Source organism: Macaca fascicularis, chromosome 3 (assembly GCF_037993035.2).
Source record: "Macaca fascicularis isolate 582-1 chromosome 3, T2T-MFA8v1.1".
Taxonomy (NCBI): domain Eukaryota; kingdom Metazoa; phylum Chordata; class Mammalia; order Primates; family Cercopithecidae; genus Macaca; species Macaca fascicularis.
The window spans coordinates 133,248,272-133,270,498 of record NC_088377.1 but is presented as its reverse complement, the minus strand read 5'-3'; the positions used below and the strand labels follow the sequence as shown (position 1 = coordinate 133,270,498).

The window sequence follows — 22,227 nt, the reverse complement described above, 5'->3', positions numbered from 1 at the left end:
ACAGTTTTTCAAAAATTAAATACATTTAGCTTTATGAAAAATTAAGTACACTATACTTATTTCTATCTTTTTGACAGGAACTAGTAAAGATTTTGAGATGCATTAGTATAGATTCATGGATTATTGGCATTTGGGAACCACGTGATAGCTTCACTTAATTTACTGTAAATGAGAGGAAATAGTCTTTTCACTTTTCTTAGCCTTTAGAATGAGGTACCTTTAGAATCAATTATACTCTGTACCTGACCAGATGTTTAGCCTCTGTCCCTTCTATGAATCCAGTCCGATTCTGTACAGTCACAGAGTATGAGTTTTAATTGGGATAGGTTGGTGGATCATCGTTAACATAAAATTTAGCTTTTCTAAGGATTTCCATCATGCAGCTGGCCCTAAGGAGACTTACTTTGTTATTTATTTTCTTATTTTAATTTGTATTAGAGATGGGGTCTCACTATGTTGCTGAGGCTTGTCTTGGACTCCTGGGCTCAAGCGATCCTCCCTCCTTGGCCTTCCAAAGTGCAGGGATTACAGGTGTAAGCCACCATGCCCAGCCTCCCAAGGAGACTTACAACTGGGAAGATGGAGTGAGGATTGGAGGAGGGCAGGTTCTTGACGTTGATGCCAGTCAAGAGGGAGTTGAGACCAAGCAAGAAATGTGGTTTTGTCAGGCAAGCACCTGTGGAACAGACTGTAGCCATGCAGCCACCAATGTGTCAGGACAGTGTATACACCTGGAGGCAATCTAGGATGCAGTAGGGTTCAAGGGTAGGCCGTTAGTTCCTGCAAGGTGGTATCAGCTAGAACAGAGACTCCCAACTATGGTAGCATATTGGAATCATCTGGGCAGATTTGTAGAATACCCAGGTCCCACCCTCTAGAGATTCTGATGCAGTTGGTGTGGGGTGAAGCTGGGTATTTTTAAAAAGAGCTTCCCATGTGTTACAATATGCTGCCAGGGTTGGCAACTACTGTGCTAGGGCGGGGTGAGAAAGGGTCCCACTTGTGGAAGAGGGTGACTGGCATGAGCTTCCCCAATTGCATGGCAGAGGCTGGTTCTAGGACCAGTGCCCATGGAGGGGGAGAAGGCTATGATTCAGTGAACAGAGCAGGAGAACAAGAGTTGCAGGGGCGGGTGTTTTGATCTGGAGGTGCCTACACTGGCCCTGACCCTTTTAGCATGACCAAACCATTCCTATCTGCCTGTGACTTTCATAGATGTAGCACTGAAATACCAGTATCCTGGGAAACCCCTTTGTGCCAGGCAAACTGGAAGTTTGGTTTTTCTAGCCCCTTTGATCCAGGCCAAAGCATCCTGCATGGTATCCTATGATCAGCACCAGCAAAAATAAACAGCTCTGCTCTTCCTTAATATTCTTATCTCACCTCTTACCTTCCATTATGTTTCTGATAAAGCCAGCTGTTTTTTGGGGAACAAGAAACAGAGTGGAGTACATTCTTTCTGTGTCACGAAGGATGAGCTCAGGAACTAGTGTAAGATTTCAGTGAGCTCAGCAGTGAGGAGCTTCAGAATCAGAAACAGGAGTAATGTAAAGCAGTTGTTCTCAAACTTCAGAGTGCAGTAAAATCACCTGAAGGTTTGGCTGAATCACAGTTGGGTAGGCTGCATCCTCCGAGCTTCTGAGGAAGGCTATAGCGAGGCTTGAGAAATTTGCATTTCTAGCAAGCTGATGCTGTTGGTCTGAAAACCACTCTTTGAGAACCACTGGTGTAAATAACCTTGACTTTGTAGCAGGCATACCTGGGTGTGGATGATCTCTCTCAGTCTATGGTTTCTCACTTGTAAAAGGGGGGAAATAATACTCACCTCATCAGTCGTCATGAACTGTCACATAATTCACTAAACAGGATGTCCAGGATATGGTAGATACTTCCATTCTCTGAAAGATCTTTCTGTATCCTTTGCATGGGGACAGTTTTGTATTGAATATTTTTAGGGTTAACAATTCCAGATTTGATCATCAAAATCACGTAGAGGAACTTTTTACACTATAAGAAACCTGGGGCCCTACCTCCTTGGAGATTCTGATTCAGCAGGCCTGAGGGAAGTCCTGGGCATCAGTTGCTTTAGAAAGCCTGCCATGGTACTTCTGAGAGTCAGTTTTGGGAACTGATATTTTGAGGAGCATTTCTCTTCTGCAAGGGTTCTCAGGCACTGAAGTTGTATTCAGTCATTTGGAGGATTTTAACAGGTGCTGATGCCTGGACCTGAGACTGTGATTTAGATGGTCGGGAGTAAGTCATGGGCATTGGACTTTAAAAGCTCCCAGGTGATTCTGAAATGCAACAGAGGTTGAGAACCTCCCCTCTAGGGGTATTCCTGGAACAAGAAAAACACGAAGTATTTGTTACAATGCAGATTCTTAGGTCTTACCTCAGAGCTGCCTGCACAAACTCTCTGGGCGAGAGACAGTATCTACATTATAAATCAACGTCTCAAATAGTTATTCTTAACAAAGTTTGAGAATCACAGCTCAAGGGACATTATAGCATCTCTAAATATTGGTTGACTACACCTCCCTCACCTGTTTATATAGCACTTTACAGTGTACTTTACATTGTTATCTCATGGAATCTCCTGCATATCCTTATGAGACAGCTGGAGTAGATATTATCTCTAGTTTATTGGTGAAGAATTGGATATTCAGGGAGGTTTTCTTTCCAGTAGCACGTGTGGGTATATGAACATAAATCAGGCAAATGTGCTTCTCTGAAGGGATATAATAGTCTATTGGAGAAGTAACACAGAAACAGGCAGGAAGGAACAATCTCTTCAGGTAGGAAGAGATTGCAGTATGGTTGAAAAATACTATGAAAATTCGGAGAAGGAGGGGTTAGCAGGAAGTAATTTATGAGAAGGGAATTTGAGAAGGCTATTTGGAGGAGGTGGTCCCAGCTCATTTTAGAGCTGTCAAGATCTAGTTTCCTTTGAGGACCTTGATAGAGGGCGCATGACTATGGTCTTACAGCTATGCTCCAATTGTTTCCCTTTATTAGGTTTTCCTCGTTTTATGGTCCAGGCTGTGTAACCTCCTTTGTGTTATCATCTCATCATATTTATAATAAATTCGAATTTTCCTTTGAGATTTTGCTATCTGTTTAATAAAAATGTGGTATGTCTTTGAATTTTATAAATAAATGATTATTTTGATGTTCTTAGAATAAAAAATTACAATAAATTTTTCTCCCATTAGGAAGATAAACCAATAATAGACATATGAACTATCATGTTCATTTTTATAGAGGTAGATATTCATTTAGCTATAGCTATCTAATTAGGTAAGAATAAACATTTGTACTTTTATGGCTATGTTGTTAGATCAAGGAGTATGAAGAAAGTTTCAAGGACAATGGATTTATTTCTGGAACAAAAGAGACAATAAGGAATAAAGCTATGACTGGCAGTCTGATAAAGAGCCCAACTCTGTTAGGAAAAGCACAAAAGGCTTTTCTCTTTTCCTGCAACATCTGTCTCAGATTATTGTATATAGTACTTCCATATAGCATACTTTTGACTTTTCTTCAAAAGTCATATGAAGACATGGAGAACCTTTATAATTGATAAGATTTGAGAAAGTTTTTTTGGTAGTGGTCTTTACTGAAATAGATAATTTTTAAGTAAAATGCAGTTTATGATTTTCAAATGCAGTGCATATTCTAAAACATAGAAGTACAAAAAATATAATTATATCTGTCCCATTAGTTATTAAAATTTAAAATACTCCTATTCTTTGACCTCCCAGGTCCATGTCTAGTACTCTATCCTGCATATATACTGATAGAAGTGCACAGGAATATATGAAAGGATGTTCGTTGCAACATTATGACAGCAAAAAGGAGATTATCTGAATGTCCATTAGTACAGGACTGTTTAAATGAATTATAGTTCACCCCCATAATGGAATAGTATACCATCATTGAAAAATACGATATTGATATAGAAGGATGCCAAGCTTACCTTAAGAAAAAAAAAGTCAAGTGGCTGAACAGTGTACATAGTATAAAACTATTTGTGAAGTGAAAAGGATATATGTGTATGTGTGTATATATGCCTCTACTTGAATATACATAGACTATTCTTGACATGGTACACAAAATGCATCAAAAATGCTTACCATTTAGAAAGCATCTATAGCTTGAATAGTATATGTGAAGGGAGTTTTTTTATTTTTCACTATGTACCCTTTCAAATCTTAGAATTTTTGTACCACATGTGTATTAATAGATAAAATAATTATTTACAAAATAAAAATATTAAATTTATATTTAATATTATAGTTTATATAAATTAAGAAAGCCAGGCTATCTCTTGGACTAAAAAATATTTCTAGGCATGTTAAAGGAAAGAAAAACTTCATTACTTCTTAGTTTAAATAATTATTGACTTATGATTAATTATCCCTGAAAAATATTACAGCACAAAAATGAAGTTTCACCATTATTTCTAATAATTACATATGCCACCAATTGAGACCTCAAGATTTGAATTGTAGTAATGCAAATTGAGATTTTTTTCCCCTGGTGTTTATGCCTCTGCTGAAGTGTCATGGAAACATTTAATAATGATTCAACCATACTGAGCTCTTTGCTTCATTTGCCACGTTAGGCTTTTGTGCAGATGGGTCCTGATCATATGCTGTTTTTGGCTTGACTCCTATTTTTTGAATCAGAGATTAGTGAAATAGTGTTTTCCATTATTGACTCATCTATATAACTCTCCCCAGTATAATGGAGGAATGTTTTTAAAAAATGAATTATTTGTCCTTTTTATGGTTTAATATGACATGTTTCCAGAGTTGCGTTTTTGAAGAAAACTTTAGTAATTTATAAAATAGTATGCTTTGACACTGACATATATCCTCATGACTATCAATTTCCATTGTTTTCTAGTCTGATGCCATAATTCCCAAGATTATTTTTTTGTTTCTACTTCTCTTTATTTATGTTTGTTTCTACTTTCTTATCTTTGTTTCTATTATCTTCATTGCTATGAGGCTCAGACTTCTAAGAGGAGAAGGTCTGATTCAGTTAGTCACTGTCCAGTGTAAGGAAACACTTATAGACAGAGTTCTGTCTTTATCAGGTCATCTGTTGACTGTTGACTTTTTATGTCTGGCCAACGCAAAGCTAGAATTTTGATCTCTGATCCAATTAGATGTATCCAGGAAATCAGGGGCATCTAAGTGATAATGTCCTCTCATACACTCAGAATCTGATCTATGGACTGTTCATCAGTCCAACAGCCCAACACATTCTATTGTAACTTTTGTTAAATTTACCCTTAGCCCTGCTGACAAAGCAACAGAATAAAAGAATAAACCAGCCTAGGGAAAAGTTTAGATTTGCCTTGCATAACTCATAGGTTCGAGGTTCAACAATAGGGGATAGGACACAGGCTTTGTACTCACATAAAGTTTTCATCCTTACTTGGCAACTCCCCAGGCAGACAACCACAGTCTCAGAGATTGTGGTTCCTATGTAGAAGAGGGATAAGAATATTTCTTTGTAGGATTGATATGAAGATTTAGTGTGATTGTGTATGTAAATTGAGAACACTGACAGACACAGTAATTATAATAGCAGCAAACATTTGTGGAGTACTTCCTATGAGCCAAGCATTACTTTAAACTCTTTTATGTCTGTTAGCTCGTGTAATCCTCATAACATCCCTATGAGATAATTACCTCCAATTGACAGATGAGAAAACTGAGGCATGGGCAGTCTCTGTAGTTTGCTTAAGATTACAAAGCTGGTAAGGGAAGGAGCCAATAGCTCACATTGTTAACATCTACACTACACTGGCGCTCCACATGAAGTCATGGCCCCATGTTCTAGTGTCTAGGACTTGTTTCAGCCCCCAAGTCTCTGTGGCTTTCTGGGTTCCATCTTCTCCATTAAATGCAACCACAACCCTCAGTTCATGATGGTCAGTGGCTCCCCTGGGAATTTGGAGCTGGTTTAAGGTCAGGGATTGCATTGTGTACCATTTTACCTGCTCTCCACCGACTCCCTAAAGCTGAGAGTTACCAGCTTCTGTGGGATAATCTTACAAGGAGCAGTAGTCTCAGGCTAGGCTGGTTTCCTTGGATTTTGGTGGAGAAAATGTCTTCAGCCTATTACATCTCCATGTCCTCCTGTTTTCTCTCCTCCATGTGTGAAACACTGAACATTTTAAGTAGTGTTACTCCTTAAGTCCTACTGTGAAGTAGGTAACATTTGCCTCTTTAAACCACCCATCCTATCAGTCCTTTCTGTTTCACTCTTTCATATCTCAGTGAATCAATTTAATTAGAAGCTTTCAGCTACTGAAGAAATAGGAGATTAGTGATAGAATGGGAAGAGGTCATTTAGAGAAGAGCTTCTCAAACTTTAATGTGCATATGAATCACCTAGGGACTTGTTAAAATACAGATTCTCATACAGTAGGTTTCGGGTGGGGCCTGAGATTCTGCATTTTTAACAAGCTCCTAGTGATGTCAATGCTGCTTGTCTCTGAACTGCACTCTGAGTAGCAAGTATTTAAAGGTGACATCCTAAGATGGCAGAAGATTTAACTTCTTACCTTTCCAGGCACATTTAACCAAATAAATGAATCTCTCTTAGTAGAATTTTGTTAATGCAATTGGATGCTAAGAAAAACTTCACAATTTAAAACGCTGCCCATAAACTGCTTACCAGTTAAAGCCATTGCTGGTTTGAGAAAAGAATGGTATGAACTTGCTTATCTGGTAATCAAGTTTTGATATAAACACTGTAAAAACAAGCATTTCCTCCATCAATATAATTTACTGACTCTCAAATGATTTATATTCATTTTTACTTAGCTTTGTGTAAAAGAGCATTGCTTTGCTGCTGCTCATGATTGAGTTGCTTTTTTTGTTTTTTTTGAGACAGGGTCTCTATTGCCCAGGCTGGAGTACAGTGGTGCCATCTCGGCTCACTGCAACCCCCACTTCCCTGGTTCAAGTGATTCTCCTACCTCAGCCTCCCGAGTAACTGGGATTACAGGCATGCGCCACCACACCTGGCTAATTTTTGTATTTTTATTTAGTAGAGACAGGGTTTCACCATATTGGTTGGGCTGGTTTGGAACTCCTGACCTCAAGTGACCCACCCATCTAAGTCTCCCAAAGTGCTGGGATTGCAGGCGTGAGCCACTGCACCTGGCCTATGGTTGAATTTCTTATAACTAGGAAAGCAGATGATTAAACTTTGGTGCAAGGGCCACATACGTATTTTCTTTCTTTTCTTATTGTTTTCATTTTTTCTTTTGAGACAGAATTTCACTCTTTTTGTCCAGGCTGGAGTGCAGTGGCAAAATCACAGCTCACTGCAGCCTCGAACTCCTGGGTTCAAATGATCCTCCTGCCTCAACCTCCCAAGAGGCTAGGACTACAGATGCATGCCACCACATCCATCTGATTTGTAAATTTTTTTTTTGTAGAGACAGGGTCTTGCTATGTTGCTCAGGCTGGTCTTGAACTCCGGCCTCGCCTCCAAAAGCATTGAAACTATAGACATGAGACACTGTGCCTGACTCCCCATGTGTATTTCAATATCTCCTTCTTTGTTCCTCTAATATCACCTACATAAAAGAAAGGTTAAGTCAACTTTTGTTTCCCTGAATTTTGATTTGGAGTCAGCTCACTCAGAGTGTTTATGAATAATTCTGTTAGAAAAAGCTTGATAATGCTAATCTGAATAATGAAATATCATGTAGAGCTCTAGATGTGGAGATACATTGTGAGTAGAAACCTCCTGTGAAATGAAGCAGCTGATTCTCCTTGTGATGCAAAGGCTTACATTCTTTATTTCTGTTTTCAGGGAGGAGAGCACTGTTACTACCAGGGCCATATCCGAGGAAACCCTGCCTCATTTGTTGCATTGTCAACATGCCATGGACTTCAGTAAGTGTTCAAAAAGTTATTTGTACTGTTTATTTTTTCAATAATTTATTTTCTTTAGTATGAATGCACTATAGTAGATATCCCTATTTTGTGTCAAGAAATAATTTTAAATCAGTGATGGATCTGATTTTTTTTTCCATTTTGTGTTTTATAAACCAAGCAGATTTTATTATTATTATTACACTTTAAATTCTAGGGTACATATGCACAACATGCAGGTTTGTTACATATGTATACATGTGCCATGTTGGTGTGCTGCGCCCATTAACTTGTCATTTACATTAGGTATATCTCCTAATGCTATCCCTCTCCACTCTTCCCACCCCACAACAGGCCCCGGTGTGTGATGTTCGCCTTCCTGTATCTAAGTGTTCTCATTGTTCAGTTCCCACCTATGAGTGAGAACATGCAGTGTTTGGTTTTTTGGCCTTGCAATAGTTTGCTCAGAATGATGGTTTCCAACTTCATCCATGTCCCTACAAAGGACACGAACTCATCCTTTTTTATGGCTGCATAGTATTCCATGGTGTATATGTGCCACATTTTCTTAATCCAATCTGTCACTGATGGACATTTGGGTTGATTCCAAGTCTTTACTATTGTGAATAGTGCTGCAGTAAACATGTGTGCATGTGTCTTTATAGCAGTATGATTTATAATCCTTTGGGTATATCCCCAGTAATGGGATGGCTGGGTCAAATGGTATTTCTAGTTCTAGATCCTTGAGGAATTGCTACACTGTCTTCCACAATGGTTGAACTAGTATACAGTCCTACCAACAGTGTAAAAGTGTTCCTATTTCTCCACATCCTCTCTAGCACCTGTTGTTTCCTGACTTTTTAATGATCGCCATTCTAACTGATGTGAGATGGTATCTCATTGTGGTTTTGATTTGCATTTCTCTGATGGCTAGTGATGATGAGCATTTTTTCATGTGTCTGTTGGCTGCATAAATGTCTTCTTTTGAGAAGTGTCTGTTCATATCCTTTGCATACTTTTTGATGGGGTTGTTTGTTTTTTTCTTGTAAATTTGTTTGAGTTCTTCTTAGATTCTGGATATTAGCCCTTTGTCAGATGAGTAGATTGCAAAAATGTTCTCCCATTTGGTAGGTTGCCTGTTCACTCTGATGGTAGTTTCTTTTGCTGTGCAGAAGCTCTTTAGTTTAATTAGATCCCATTTGTCAATTTTGGCTTTTGTTTCCATTGCTTTTGGTGTTTTAGACATGAAGTCCTTGCCCATGCCTATGTCCTGAATGGTATTGCCTAGGTTTTCTTCTAGGGTTTTTATGGTTTTAGGTCTAACATTTAAGTCTTTAATCCATCTTGAATAAATTTTTATATAAGGTGTAAGGAAGGGATCCAGTTTCAGCTTTCTACTTATGGCTAGCCAGTTTTCCCAGAAACATTAACGGAATCCTTTCCCCATTTCTTGTTTTTGTGAGGCTGGTCAAAGATCAGATGGTTGTAGATGTGTGGTATTATTTCTGAGGCCTCTGTTCTGTTACATTGGTCCATATCTCTGTTTTGGTACTAGTACCATGCTGTTTTGGTTACTGTAGCCTTGTAGTATAGTTTGAAGTCAGGTAGCATGATGCCTCCAACTTTGTTCTTTTGGCTTAGGATTGTCTTGGCAATGCGGGCTCTTTTTTGGTTCCATACGAACTTTAAAGTAGTTTTTTCCAATTCTGTGAAGAAAGTCATTGGTAGCTTGATGGGGATGGCATTGAATCTGTAAATTACCTTGGGCAATATGGCCATTTTCACGATATTGATTCTTCCTATCCGTGAGCATGGAATGTTCTTCCATTTGTTTGTGTTCTCTTTTATTTCGTTGAGCAGTGGTTTCTGGTTCTCCTTGAAGAGGTCCTTCACATCCCTTGTAAGCTGGATTCCTAGGTATTTTATTCTCTTTGAAGCAATTGTGAATGGGAGTTCATTCATGATTTGGCTGTCTGTTTGTCTGTTATTGGTGTATAAGAATGCTTGTGATTTTTGCACATCGATTTTGTATCCTGAGACTTTGCTGAGGTTGCTTATTAGCTTAAGGAGATTTTGGGCTGAGACGATGGGGTTTTCTAAATATACAATCATGTCATCTGCAAACAGGGACAATTTGACTTCCTCTTTTCCTAATTGAATACCCTTTATTTCTTTCTCCTGCCTGATTGCCCTGGGCAAGAACTTCCAACACTATGTTGAATAGGAGTAGTGAGAGAGGGCATCCCTGTCTTGTGCCAGTTTTCAAAGGAAATGCTTCCAGTTTTTGCCCATTCGGTATGATATTGGCTGTGGGTTTGTCATAAATAGCTTTTATTATTTTGAGATACATCCCATCAATACCTAATTTATTGAGAGTTTTTAGCATGAAGGGCGGTTTAATTTTGTCAAAGGCCTTTTCTAACCAAGCGGATTTTTAAATCAGGGTTGCAAATGACCGGGCTTGGTGGCTCGTGCCTATAATCCCAGCATTTTGGGGGGCCAAGGGTGGCGGATCACCTGAGGTCAGGAGTTCGAGACCATCCCGGCCAACATGGTGAAACCCTATCCTACTAAAAATACAAAAATTAACCTGGCATGGTGGCAGGAGCCTGTAATCCCAGCTACTTGGGAGGCTGAAGGAGGAGAATCACTTGAACCTGTGAGGCGGGGGTTGCAGTGAGCCGAGACCATGCCACTGCACTCCAGCCTGTGGAATAGAGTGAGACTCTGATTTAAAAAAAAAAAAAAAAAAAAAGAAAGAAAAGAAAATTTCTACATTTTGCAAAAGAAAGAAAACATATATATTGTCAAGAAAAAGACAAGAAGCATACATTAAGATGATGCTAGACTCCATCTCAAAAAAATTCAATAAAATTAGAGTCACAGAAAACAGAGGCTTTTGAATTTCACAATGATACTTTTAAATAATATTTGAAGCATTTTTCTAGTTTCATCCAAATTCAGACAGGAGTGGTTTGGGTTAACTTTGGTGTCTGTTTCTGTGGATGTTTAGCCTCTTGAAATACCCCTATTCCTTCTTCATATGTTTTTATGTTTTCATCAAATAATAGAAGTTTCGGTAAATGGTAACTCTTGTCTCCTTATTCAAAGAGAAAAGGTTTCTCGTGACCTCAAGAGTGCATATGTCTTTGCCCCTTTTTTTTCAGCCTGAATCCCACCTAATTAACAGCAAATCTGTGGGAGGGTCTGTCGTTTCTCAGAGATCTCCAAGGAACAAAGTTCATCCTTCCTCAGGGCCTTGCTTCCTTTCTCATAACCTTCTCTGTCGAATACTGTTTGCTGATGTTTAACATGGGAATACGTCCACTTCCTCCATCCTGTCGATAATGATAATGCACAGGTGGTTGTTTCTTACTTGTTTTGTAACCCTTTATAAAGCTACCATGTCATTCCTCAGCATTCTCTTTTAACTAAATCATTTCATTTCCTTCTTGTGTGTTTTAATTTTTGTCACAGAACAAGCCAGCACTTTAGTTTTGTTAAATTTTCGTTGAGGAACTTTAAAATAATTCCTTTTTGTTACCAAGTTAGATATGTGGCTTTTCATCTAACAAGCAGTTACTGGGTGTTTCCTGTGTGCCAACCCTAGGAATATTAAGGCAATTGAAACACAAGTCCTGGGAGTTCACAGTCTCATGAGGAGTCCAAATCTAGCCCATTTCCTGATGTGGAACCCCATAGGTATATTTGATTATTTTTTGAGAGAGAGGGGAAAAAAAAGGGAAAAAATGCAAGCTAAGCATTGTCACTGAAGAACAGGTAGCACCTAAGGGCTCCGGAGACATGCCACCTGAAGACGGTGAAGTGCAATAGGTTGGAATAGCATATCCAAGGGAGCGGGTTACACTGACAGATCTTAAATCTAGGAAAGAGAGCGAATGGACACGGCCAGAAAATCTAGCTAGTCTGCCTGAGTGACACCTCTAGTCAGGATCTGGGAGTAAGCATATTAGGCAGAAAGGAAAGAAGAATATAAGGGTGAGTTAAATAACCAGAGATAGGAGGCCATGTCCTGAGAGCATGGAAGACTTCCATTTCCTTGTTTGTGCTAAAAGACTACTGTGAATAAAGGTGTACATTTATTTACTTTAAATACATTATATGAAGAAAGAGGTTTTTACAAACATGGAATCCATGCTTAATATTGGGCAGTCTCTGTTTTCTTATTAGGAAAAAGAAATATTGAAGTCCTTTTCAGCAGTAAAATTGTTACATCTGAACTCAAGACAAGCACATCTGTCACCTAGGAATAGTACAGTGAGACCTGTCCCCATTTGTGACAGCAAGTGTATATTGGAGGGTAATAAATGAGGTGGTTGTTTTCCTTTCTCTCTCTTAAAATCTCAGTCCAAAGTCATAGTGTCAGCATCTTTCTCAGTACTCGTTCCAGTCTGCCTTCTGGTTTTCCAAATGGGCTCAATGTTGTCAGAATCAGAGAGAAGATATTTGTGCCTTCTAAGGGCTATAAATGGACCTGAGAACCTAAGAATGATACCTGTTAGTAATCCTACTATAGTCATGTAAAGAAGGATTGAAAAATAACTTTTAGGCCGGGCACGGTGGCTCACCCCTGTAATCCCAGGTGTGAGCCACTGTGCCCTCCCTTTCCTTCCCTTTCCTTCCCTTCCTTTCTCTTCCCTTCCCTTCCACTTCCCTTCCACTTCCCTTCCACTTCCCTTCCACTTCCCTTTCACTTCCCCTTCTCTTCTCTTCTCTTCTCTCTTGTTTTATTCTTTCATTCATTTGTTCATTTGTTCATTCGTTTATTCTTTCTTTCTTTCACTCTTTTCTGTCAGAGTCTCACTCTGTCCCGGACTGGAGTGCAGTGGTGTGATCTCAGCTCACTGCAGCCTCTGCCTCCCAGGCTCAAGTGATTCTCCTGCCTCAGCCTCCCAAGTAGCTGCGATTATAGGCACCTGCCACCATGGCTGGCTAATTTCTTATTTCACTTTGGGAGGCTGAGGTGGGTGGACCACCTGAGGTCAGGAGTTTGAGACCAGCCTGGCCAACCTGATGAAACCTTGTCTCTACTAAAAACACAAAATTAAGCTGGGCATAGTGGTGGGTACTTGTAATCCCTGCTACTTGGGAGGTTGAGGCAGGAGAATCACCTAAGCCCAGGAGGCAGAGGTTGCAGTGAGCTGAGATCGTGCCATTGCACTCCAGCCTGGGTGACAGAGTGAGACTCCGTGTCAACAAAACCCAAGGAAAAATAACTTTTAGGAGATTGTATAGTAACTGGATTAGGAATAGAACTCAGAATCCTGCCTTAGTTATTTATTTTTATTTATTTTATTTTTGAGATGGAGTCTCGCTCTGTCACCAGGTTGGAATGTAGTGGCACGATCTCAGCTCACTGCAACCTCCGCCTCCCAGGTTCAAGCCATTCTTGTTCTGAGCCTCCTGAGTAGCTGGAATTACAGGTGCCTGCCACCACGCCCATCTAATTTTTGTATTTTCACTAGAGACAGGGTTTTGACATGTTGACCAGGTTGGTCTTGAATTCCTGACCTCGTGATCCGCCCACCTCAGCCTCCCAAAGTGCTGGGATTACAGGGTTATTTTAATTAAGTAGATTTTACTTCTCCTTTTAAGAATGTTTTTATTTGAAACTAAATAAAAATAAACAGAAAACCTATCATGCATCTTGGAACATTGTCAGAATTGTGTATGACCATTTTAAGCTCTCTTAGACTTTTATGAGCACGTAGGATAAATATACCCTTGTATCATCTTGTTATTTAGTAATTATTACTTCTCGTCTTAACTTTACCTTCTGAACAAAAATTTCTGGAAGAAATATTTTGGGGCAATGTTATGAAATATTGAATAATGTATGTTGTCCCAATTACAGTGGTTTAGATATGAGATGTATTATGTCATCCATGACTCATCCTTTATAAATTACCAAGTGCGTATTTTTTTTCATTTTGGATTTCTTAAATCAGTTGAATAACATAAATAAGGGAAAACCAGATTCGTATATCTTTCCCATAAAGAACCTGCAAGGTCACGTTTGTTCAGAGTCAAAGGACTAATACACAATGTTTTGGTTTTGGTGTGTTTGGTGTTATGACAAAAATCTTGTTACTATGGGAACCGTAAAGAATGGAGTTAAATGTGAGTTTATTGCCCTCTTGTGGAAATTTGTAAGAATGGCTTTTTCCTTTCAAAATCTTATTTTGATACAACCTTTTGAAATTTTAGCTCAATTGATCTGTGATGACTTGGTCTTAGCTATAGGTTTTTATCAAGTATACTGTTATGGACTCAATATAAAAGGATTTATATAAATAAACAAAAATATTTCAGTTCTCAAAGCATATAAAACACAAGTATTTTTTCATTATTAAGGAATTAATAATGGCACATTATCATATAGCAATCTAGAGTCTTCTGAGATACAGACAGTGTCAGAATCTGTTGTCTTCATATTGCTTACATGATGTCTAAGTCCACTAAAAAGAAATGACTTTCCCATTGGACGTTAACCTAATGTAAGGATAAATAACACTCAGTACTATTTTAACAAAGTAATCTGCTTGCTACTTTGTTGGTGTTGCCACATGAATTTTGGCAAAGTGTGATGGTTTCATATGACTTTCTGGATGGATCTGGCTAGTTCTCAGCAAGGGTAGAGAGATACTCCCTGCCATATTTGGTCTACTTTTTTGAAAGGCTCTCCGTCTGACTCCTTGGGCACATATTGTCAGTAATGTCTTACAAACTGCATCTGTTTATCTTTAAATTCCAAATAGAATGTCATCCAAATTCAGAAAGTACATGTGGCTGAAAACAGTGCAGCTGTGAGAACAATCATACTGTGAGTATATAGAAGTTGAGGACATGTGGAAGATGTTATAGCAGGAATGAAAGAATTTGGATAGAGGCAGAACTTGGAGGCCATTATAATTATAGCTCATGGAATTTCACCAATTTCACTAAGTCTTCAATGAAAAACAAATACTAGTTTATGTTTAGGAGCTTGGCTGTCATATAGTCATTTCTACCAAAAACTGAAAAATTACCACAGAAGCTCATAGCTTTACTACCCTCAGATGCCTGAATGATAAGACAAGTTTCTTTAACATCATAAAGGGCCTGATCTCAGTAAAAGGATCATATTCTTCTAAAAGCAGCAGCTATCAGAATCTGTCTGAGTGGGAGTTGAGGCCATTTGTATATTTAAGTGCTCTCCAGAGGATTTCTCAGATGGCTGGTAGCCACCCCCAGCCTATGGGGTCCAAAATGGATCTTGTTTTTTTTTTTTTTTTTTTAAGAAATGTAGGGTCTTGCTCTGTCACCCAGGCTGGAGTGCAGTGGCACAGTCATCAGTCACCGCAGCCTCGAACTCTTGGGCTCCGGTGATCTTCCCACCTAAGCCTCCCAAGTAGCTAGGACTACAGGTGTGCCTCGCCAGGCCCAGCTAACTTTTTAAAACCTTTTTGTAGAGAGAGAGTCTTGCCGCTCACTACATTGCCCAGGCTGGTCTCAAACTCCTGGCCTCATGTGATTCCCCCCACCTTTTCTTCCAAAGTGTTGGGATTCCAGATGTGAGCACCATGCCCAGCTCAAAACTGAACACTTAAAGAATTTACATCCTTCCCTCTGCTCCCTGCTTCCCTAGGCCCATCCCAATAAGCTCCTTCTGCATCCCCCCTTCCCCCCCCCCGCTTTTTTTTTTTTTTTTTGAAACAGGGTCTCACTCCGTCACATCGTTTTTTTTTATCTTGTTAAACGACACGTCCGTTTTTCCAGTTCCTCAGGTCAAAACTTGGAGTCTTCACTAACTCTTCTCTGTTTTACATACTTCATTTCAAATCCATTAATAAATCCTATTGGTTCTACTTTCAAAATATATCCCAAATTTGACCAGTTCTCACCACTTCCACTATTACTGCTCTGATCTAAGACAGCACCTTCTTTCACCTGGATTATTGCAGTAACTTCCCTACTTCTATCCTTGCTGTGCTAAAAATTATTGTAACACAGAAGCTGGCGTGATCATTATAAAACTTAAGGAAGTTTGTATTTCCCCTCTGCTTAGAACTTTGCAGTGGCTCTTCATCTCTCTTAGAGTAAAAGCCAAGGCCCTAGGAGGTGCCCAGCTGGTATAGCCCCCACGGCCCTCTGGCACCATTTATTGCCCTTCACCTGATTATTTTCTTCCCTAGAATTTATCACTGTCTCTCTCTCTCTCTATATATATAGTATGTCCTCCCTAGAATACTCATCAGCACCACAAGGACAGATAATTGGTCTGTTTTGTTTGCTATTGTGTCCCCAGCACCTACAACAGTGCATTGTAGGTGCTCTGTAAACATGTTGATTGAATGCATGAATGCATGAATGTAGGTAGGTAACAGGTTGCAAATGGGCAGTTCATGGTCCCATCTGTCTGGGCTCTATTCCTATTTCTGCTCTTACTGGTTAAATAATTTGGCAAATTACTTTATCTCTTTGGGTTTCAGTTTCCTTACCTGTAAAATAAGGATAGTCGTTGTACTTCCCTCGTAGATTTGTGGAAAAGATTAAATGAGTGTAAAGTATTTAGCTTGTGGCACGTTGTTCAAATGTGTTAGCTCTTGTTACTAGAGCATCTTCCATGTTTATGGTAGGTCGGTCATTCTCAGTATAGTCCCTGAAAACCTGCCTCAGGATCACCTGGAGCTTATTTAAAATGCAGTTTCCTGGGTTCCAGTCCAGAAATCTGAGAAGAGTCCTGAAAGACCTGCGTTTTTACTAGCTCTCCAGGTGGCTTGTTGCATATGAAAATCTGGGAATTCTATGTTAGACGGAGGAGTGATGGGCAACAGCTAGAGCATGGCAATCCTGAGCATGGGGTCAGGTGAGGATGAGGGGACTCTACCTATAAGGAATTGGAAGGAGGGGCCTTTCCCTCTCAGTGGTGTGTGTGGTGTGTCTGGAGGTGATGGTTGGGACTGGGAAATAGGCATTGAGAAGCAAAGGGGTCCGCTGATTTTAAAATGATCTTGTTCTGGGATGAGAGTCGATAGCCATGCCTAATTATTTTCTTGTCATTGGCAGTGGGATGTTCTATGACGGGAACCACACATATCTCATTGAGCCAGAAGAAAATGACACTACTCAAGTAAGTGCTCCTTCTGTTTGTTGTGGCAAATGGAAATGTTTGTGCTGAGAGCTTTTTTCCTCTCCTTTTTTTCTTACTTTATTTCATTTTTATATTGTTTAGGGTTAAGATAGTAAACATATGTACAGATGCTCCTCGACTTATGATGGTTCTATGTCCTGATAAACCTATCATAAGTTAAAAATATTATAAGTCAAAAATATATTTAGTACCCTGATAAATGCATCATAAAGTCAAAAACATGTAAGTTGGGGACTGTCTGTATATTTTAAACTAAATATTGAGTAAGTCAAAACCACAAGTGTTTTTTAAAAAATTTCTTGCCGGGTGTGGTGGCTCACGCCTGTAATCCCGGCACTTTTGGAGGCTGAGGCGGGCATGAGATCGGGAGTTCGAGACCAGCCTGGCCAACTTGGTGAAACCCCATCTCTACTAAAATCCAAAAATTAGCCAGGTGTGGTGGCATGTGCCTATAATCCCTGCTACTTGGGAGGCTGAGGCAGGAGTATTGCTTGAACCTCCTGCCACTGCACTCCAGCCTGGGCGACAGAGTGAGACTCCATCTCCAAAACAAACAAACAAACAGCAAATTTCTTTTGTTTCTTTCTCTTTTATTTTGGAAATATAATACTTTCCCTTTGAGGTGTTCTGAAACCTCTATTTCCATCTCCACCCTAATGTGTTATGATCTTTCTTAGTCTGACTTGGCTACCATAACAAAATCCTGTAGACTGGGTTGCTTAACCAACAGAAACTTTTATCTTTATCTCAGTTCTGGGCACAGGAAGTCCAAGGTGCCAGCATGGTTGACATCTGGTGAGGGCTCTTTGTTTGAGTTGCAGACAGCTGCCTTCTCACTGTGTTCTCACATGGCAGAGAGGGAGAGAGAACTCTGGTTGTCTCCTCTTGTTATAAGGGTACCAGCTATACTGAATGAGGATCTTACCCTTATGACCTCCTTTATCATTTATCACTGCCTCACAGGCCTTATCTCCAGACAAAGTCACCCTGGGTGCCAGGGTCTCAATATGAGAATTTTGGGGACACACACACATTCAGTCCATAACAGATCAAATCCACAGGTCTATGATTTTTTCACCTCTCCTCTCTTTTCTAGATTCCAGATTTTTCTCTGTTGTCTATTCCTTTTAAGGCTCTATGCTGATGAAGTTTAGAGAACCCTGAGTCATCTTAATCCTCTCCCTCACTTTAGCTGAAACATTCATTTCCCACAAATTAGAAGAAGTTGAATTAATATTATAGACTACAGAGAAACATAATACACTTTCATTCTAGCTCTGTTCGTACAAATATTCTTCCTTGTATTACACAACATTAGTCAAGCAGAGAGGCAAATCCTTTCAAGAAACATACATGGTTTTTTCACCCATAAACCATCTTGTTTGGGAAATTCTCTGTATTGTATATTATTTTATGGGTACCCACTTTGCTTGACAGTATGATTTTTTTAAGATAATATGAAACCTATGACATTCTAATTTTTTTTTTTTTTAGTAATTAGATGAAACCAGATGAAATTATATTTGAGTGTTTATTAACTTTTTAGAAGAAAAATATGACTTTTTATCTCTTGCTTTTTAATATAGCTTGTATGACACTTGAATTTCAGAACAGGGTCCACTTTGGACATTTACTTATACCAGGCATCCTGCTCCCCAATACTGTGAAAATTGTTAGCTCTGTAGTCTTTGCCTACCAAAGCTCTCTGACTTTTAAAAGGCTGCAGGGATCCGTGAAAGGAACCAGTAATAAAAAAACATTAAGTCATTTTGCCAAATGTCTTATTTGTCCTTGGGGGAATAGATTCATTCATTTGTTTTCCATTACTGTAGGCTTTGGCTTCTCTGTGAAGGCATTTTTCTTCTCATTGGATATTGCTCTGGTGCTGAGAGAATTCAGGAGCGAATAGGAGGGGTTGGGCAATGGTTCATCACCTCTCTAAACCCAGGAGAATGCATAGGCAAGCTGTGGTTCTTTTAAGGGTCTCCAGCTACATTTGCCTAAGGCTGGAGATAATTCGGTTGTACACGCTTAATCACTGTTGCTTGTGTCATTTCAGGAGGATTTCCATTTTCATTCGGTTTACAAATCCAGACTGTTTGAATTTCCCTTGGATGATCTTCCATCTGGTATGATGTTCATATAGTGACTTTTTATTTAAAAGACAACTTCGGTAATTTATTTAATGCCTTAGAACTAATCTATTTGTGGAGTATCATTAGCCCACATCTGCTTTTGACGTTTTTAGAGGGAGAGCCAAGTCACATCAAGAGGGAGAATAAAATGCAAACTGGACTCACAGATGAGTTTGGAAAGATGTGGAGGAAAACTTGAAAAAATTTTTAAATTGAAAATAAGGCACTAAAGGAGAAACAAGATTAGAGCAAGAATTGGTCTGTGAGACAAAGTGCATACAAGTTCATTCTTGGTGAAATACTGGTCTTGTAAACATAGGGATGAACTCTTAATCATTTCCCTATTTATTGTTTTCCTTGTCTCTTTTTTGCTCTAGAATTTTAAGAAAGAACTATTATAGGTTAACTTTTGTTATCATTATGTGCTATTTGTGAAATTAGTCTTTTCTTCTCATCTACACTGAAATGGACCTAGGTTAATTTTAAGAGTGTTTGTCTCCCAAGATTACTTATGATTTACTATAATAAGTTAGAAGAAAACAAGAAATAGACAAATGTCAAAAATACAAATTTTGTGAAATATTTTCAAAAGTAAGCTTATTTATTTTAGGTCGAATAAATGGACCTAGCAACCTATGTTGCTTCTAGAGTTGCTTCTAAGTCTTCACATGACAAGAAGGGCGGTACATGCATACTTTGCCCTCCTTAGTGGAGCAGTGATTATGTAGGGTGCGTTTCTCTTTGACTGTGCTGGACTCATTTGTTTTCTCCTGAAGACAAGACAGCACTCTGAATATCTTTATTCAGAAGATATCTGGATATCTGGTATGGAGATGCTTCCTCCCCTATTTAGTGAACCTTATTTAATTTAATTTAATTTAATTAATTAATTTATTTTTTGTTTTGTTTTGTTTTGTTTTCGAGACAAAGTCTTGCTCTATCGCCCAGCCTGGAATGCAGTGGCGCCACCTCAGCTCACTGCAACCTCAGCCTCCTGGGTTCAAGCAATTCTTCTGCCTCAGCCTCCCGAGTAGTTGGGACTACAGGCATGCGCCACTACGCCTGGCTAATTTTTGTATTTTTAGTGGAGACAGGATTTCACCATATTGGGTAGACTGGTCTCGAACTCCTGACCTCGTGATCCACCTGCCTCAGCCTCCCAAAGTGCCAGGTTTACAGGTGTGAGCCACCGTGCCCAGCCTGATTATTTTAATTTTTAATCTCAGTTTAAGCTTTGCAGCAGCCTTGTAAGATTAATGTTATTCCCGGTTTGTAGATGAAGAAACAGAGCTCAGCTAGTTTGTCTTTTCCAGGGTCCCACAGCTAGCAAGGGGTGAAGTTGAGTTTTGAATTATGACACTGTGAAAATGTACTATGGTAGAGAATCACAGAGGGAAATGGAGAAATCACCAGCCTGAGAGTAATCCTAAACTAATGCTTAGAAAATCACTTAGAAGTTTACATTGTCCCTTCATCAGAAAATGAAATAAATGTTTCCTAATGTTCCTTTCTCTCTGACATAAGTTTTTAACTCCTCATCCTCCTGTAATTTCCGTAAAGAGAATGAACATTCTCTCCCCTTCTTTCCTGCTGCCAGAGGGAGAGAAGATTTAATAGAATTTACTATTTTGAAAAATTTTCAAATGGGAATATAGATGCTCTTAACCTCTCACAGACTTTTTAGACGGTTCTTTCAGTGGTCTTATAAAACTTTTTACAATCCCTATTCTGATAAGAAAATAAATCATGACTAGCTGTGTGGGAATAAAGCTATAATTTAATGGGTATTACTGGAAGCAGTCAACATTAATTAATATTTAAAGTAATAAATAAAGATTTTCCCCTAAAGACTTGATTGTAGGCTTGCTAGGATTTTTTTTTTTTTTTTTTTGAGGAAATTGTTCAGGGTTTCTTTCCAGCAGAAACTTTGATGGTGACTTGGCAGTTTTGCTGTTATTAAAATGATTTTTTAGACATATTCTTTGAAAACTCAGGTCTGTTTCAATTAGTTTCTAGTTTTCCTCATCAGAAGTTGGCACTGTCAATTTTGAGAGAGTTTTGTCTCCCAACATTACTTATGATTTACTGTGATAAATTAAAAGAAAACAAGAAATAGACAAATAAATGTCACAACTACAATTTCTGTGAAATAGTCTCAAAAGTAAGCTTATTTATTTTAGAATGCATAAAGTTTAACTGGGTTATAGATTATCAACATCATCATCTTGTTATGTTGTATGTATTTCCCAGAGATAGAAATAGGATCAGCTGTTCCCCAAACTTGTTGGACTGTGGAACGTTTCCTTTACATGGCATGCACCTGTCTCAGGACTAGTGTTTCTGAGAACATATTCTGGGAAAATCTTATTTCCTATGGATGCCTATGTACCCAGTTAAAAAAATATGCAATGAAATATAAAAGTCTTGAGTACTATTCAATAAATTTTTACATACATACACTCTTGTTGAGAGAGAGAGCATTTCTGTTACCCCAGTAACTTCCTTTGTACCCTCTGTAGTCGGTGCCTACCACCTCTGCCGTTTCTTTTGTCTGTTGTAGAACTTTATACAGATGGAATCATGTACTATTTGCAGCTTCTTTTGCTTAGCACATGCCTATGAGGTTTATGTTGTCAAGAGTAGCAATGGTTCATTCTTTTAAATTATTGAATATATTGTGTCCTATGAATATGCCACTTGTTTTCTGCAGGGGGATGGGTTCTTGCACTGTTGCCCAGGCTGGAGTGCAATGGTGCCATCTCGGCTCACTGCAGCCTCCGCCCCCTGGGTTCAAGCAATTCTCCTGCCTCAGGCTCCCAAGTAGCTGGGGTTACAGGCGTACGTTACCATGCTTGGCTAATTTTTGTATTTTTAGTAGAGACAGGGTTTTACCATGTTGGTTAGGCTGGTCTCAAATTCCTGACCTTGGGTGATCCACGCGCCTTGGCCTCCCAAAGTACTGGGATTACTGGCATGAGCCACCACGCCTGGCCTATAACACAATTTTTAATCTATTGGTTGATGGACATTTGGG

At 39.1% G+C, this 22,227-nt stretch overlaps 1 protein-coding gene across 26 annotated transcripts in view; it reads left to right on the top strand.

Moving 5' to 3' along the window:
* Positions 1 to 22,227, top strand: part of ADAM22 (ADAM metallopeptidase domain 22) — a 245,780-nt gene that overhangs the window by 145,013 nt on the left and 78,540 nt on the right. For all 26 annotated transcript variants that reach the window (XM_065542383.2, XM_045388728.3, XM_045388726.3 and 23 more), the window contains 3 exons: positions 7,843 to 7,925; positions 16,974 to 17,037; positions 19,118 to 19,187. In XM_065542383.2, the coding sequence (XP_065398455.1) occupies positions 7,843 to 7,925; positions 16,974 to 17,037; positions 19,118 to 19,187 (217 nt within the window). The remainder of the gene's footprint in view (positions 1 to 7,842; positions 7,926 to 16,973; positions 17,038 to 19,117; positions 19,188 to 22,227) is intronic.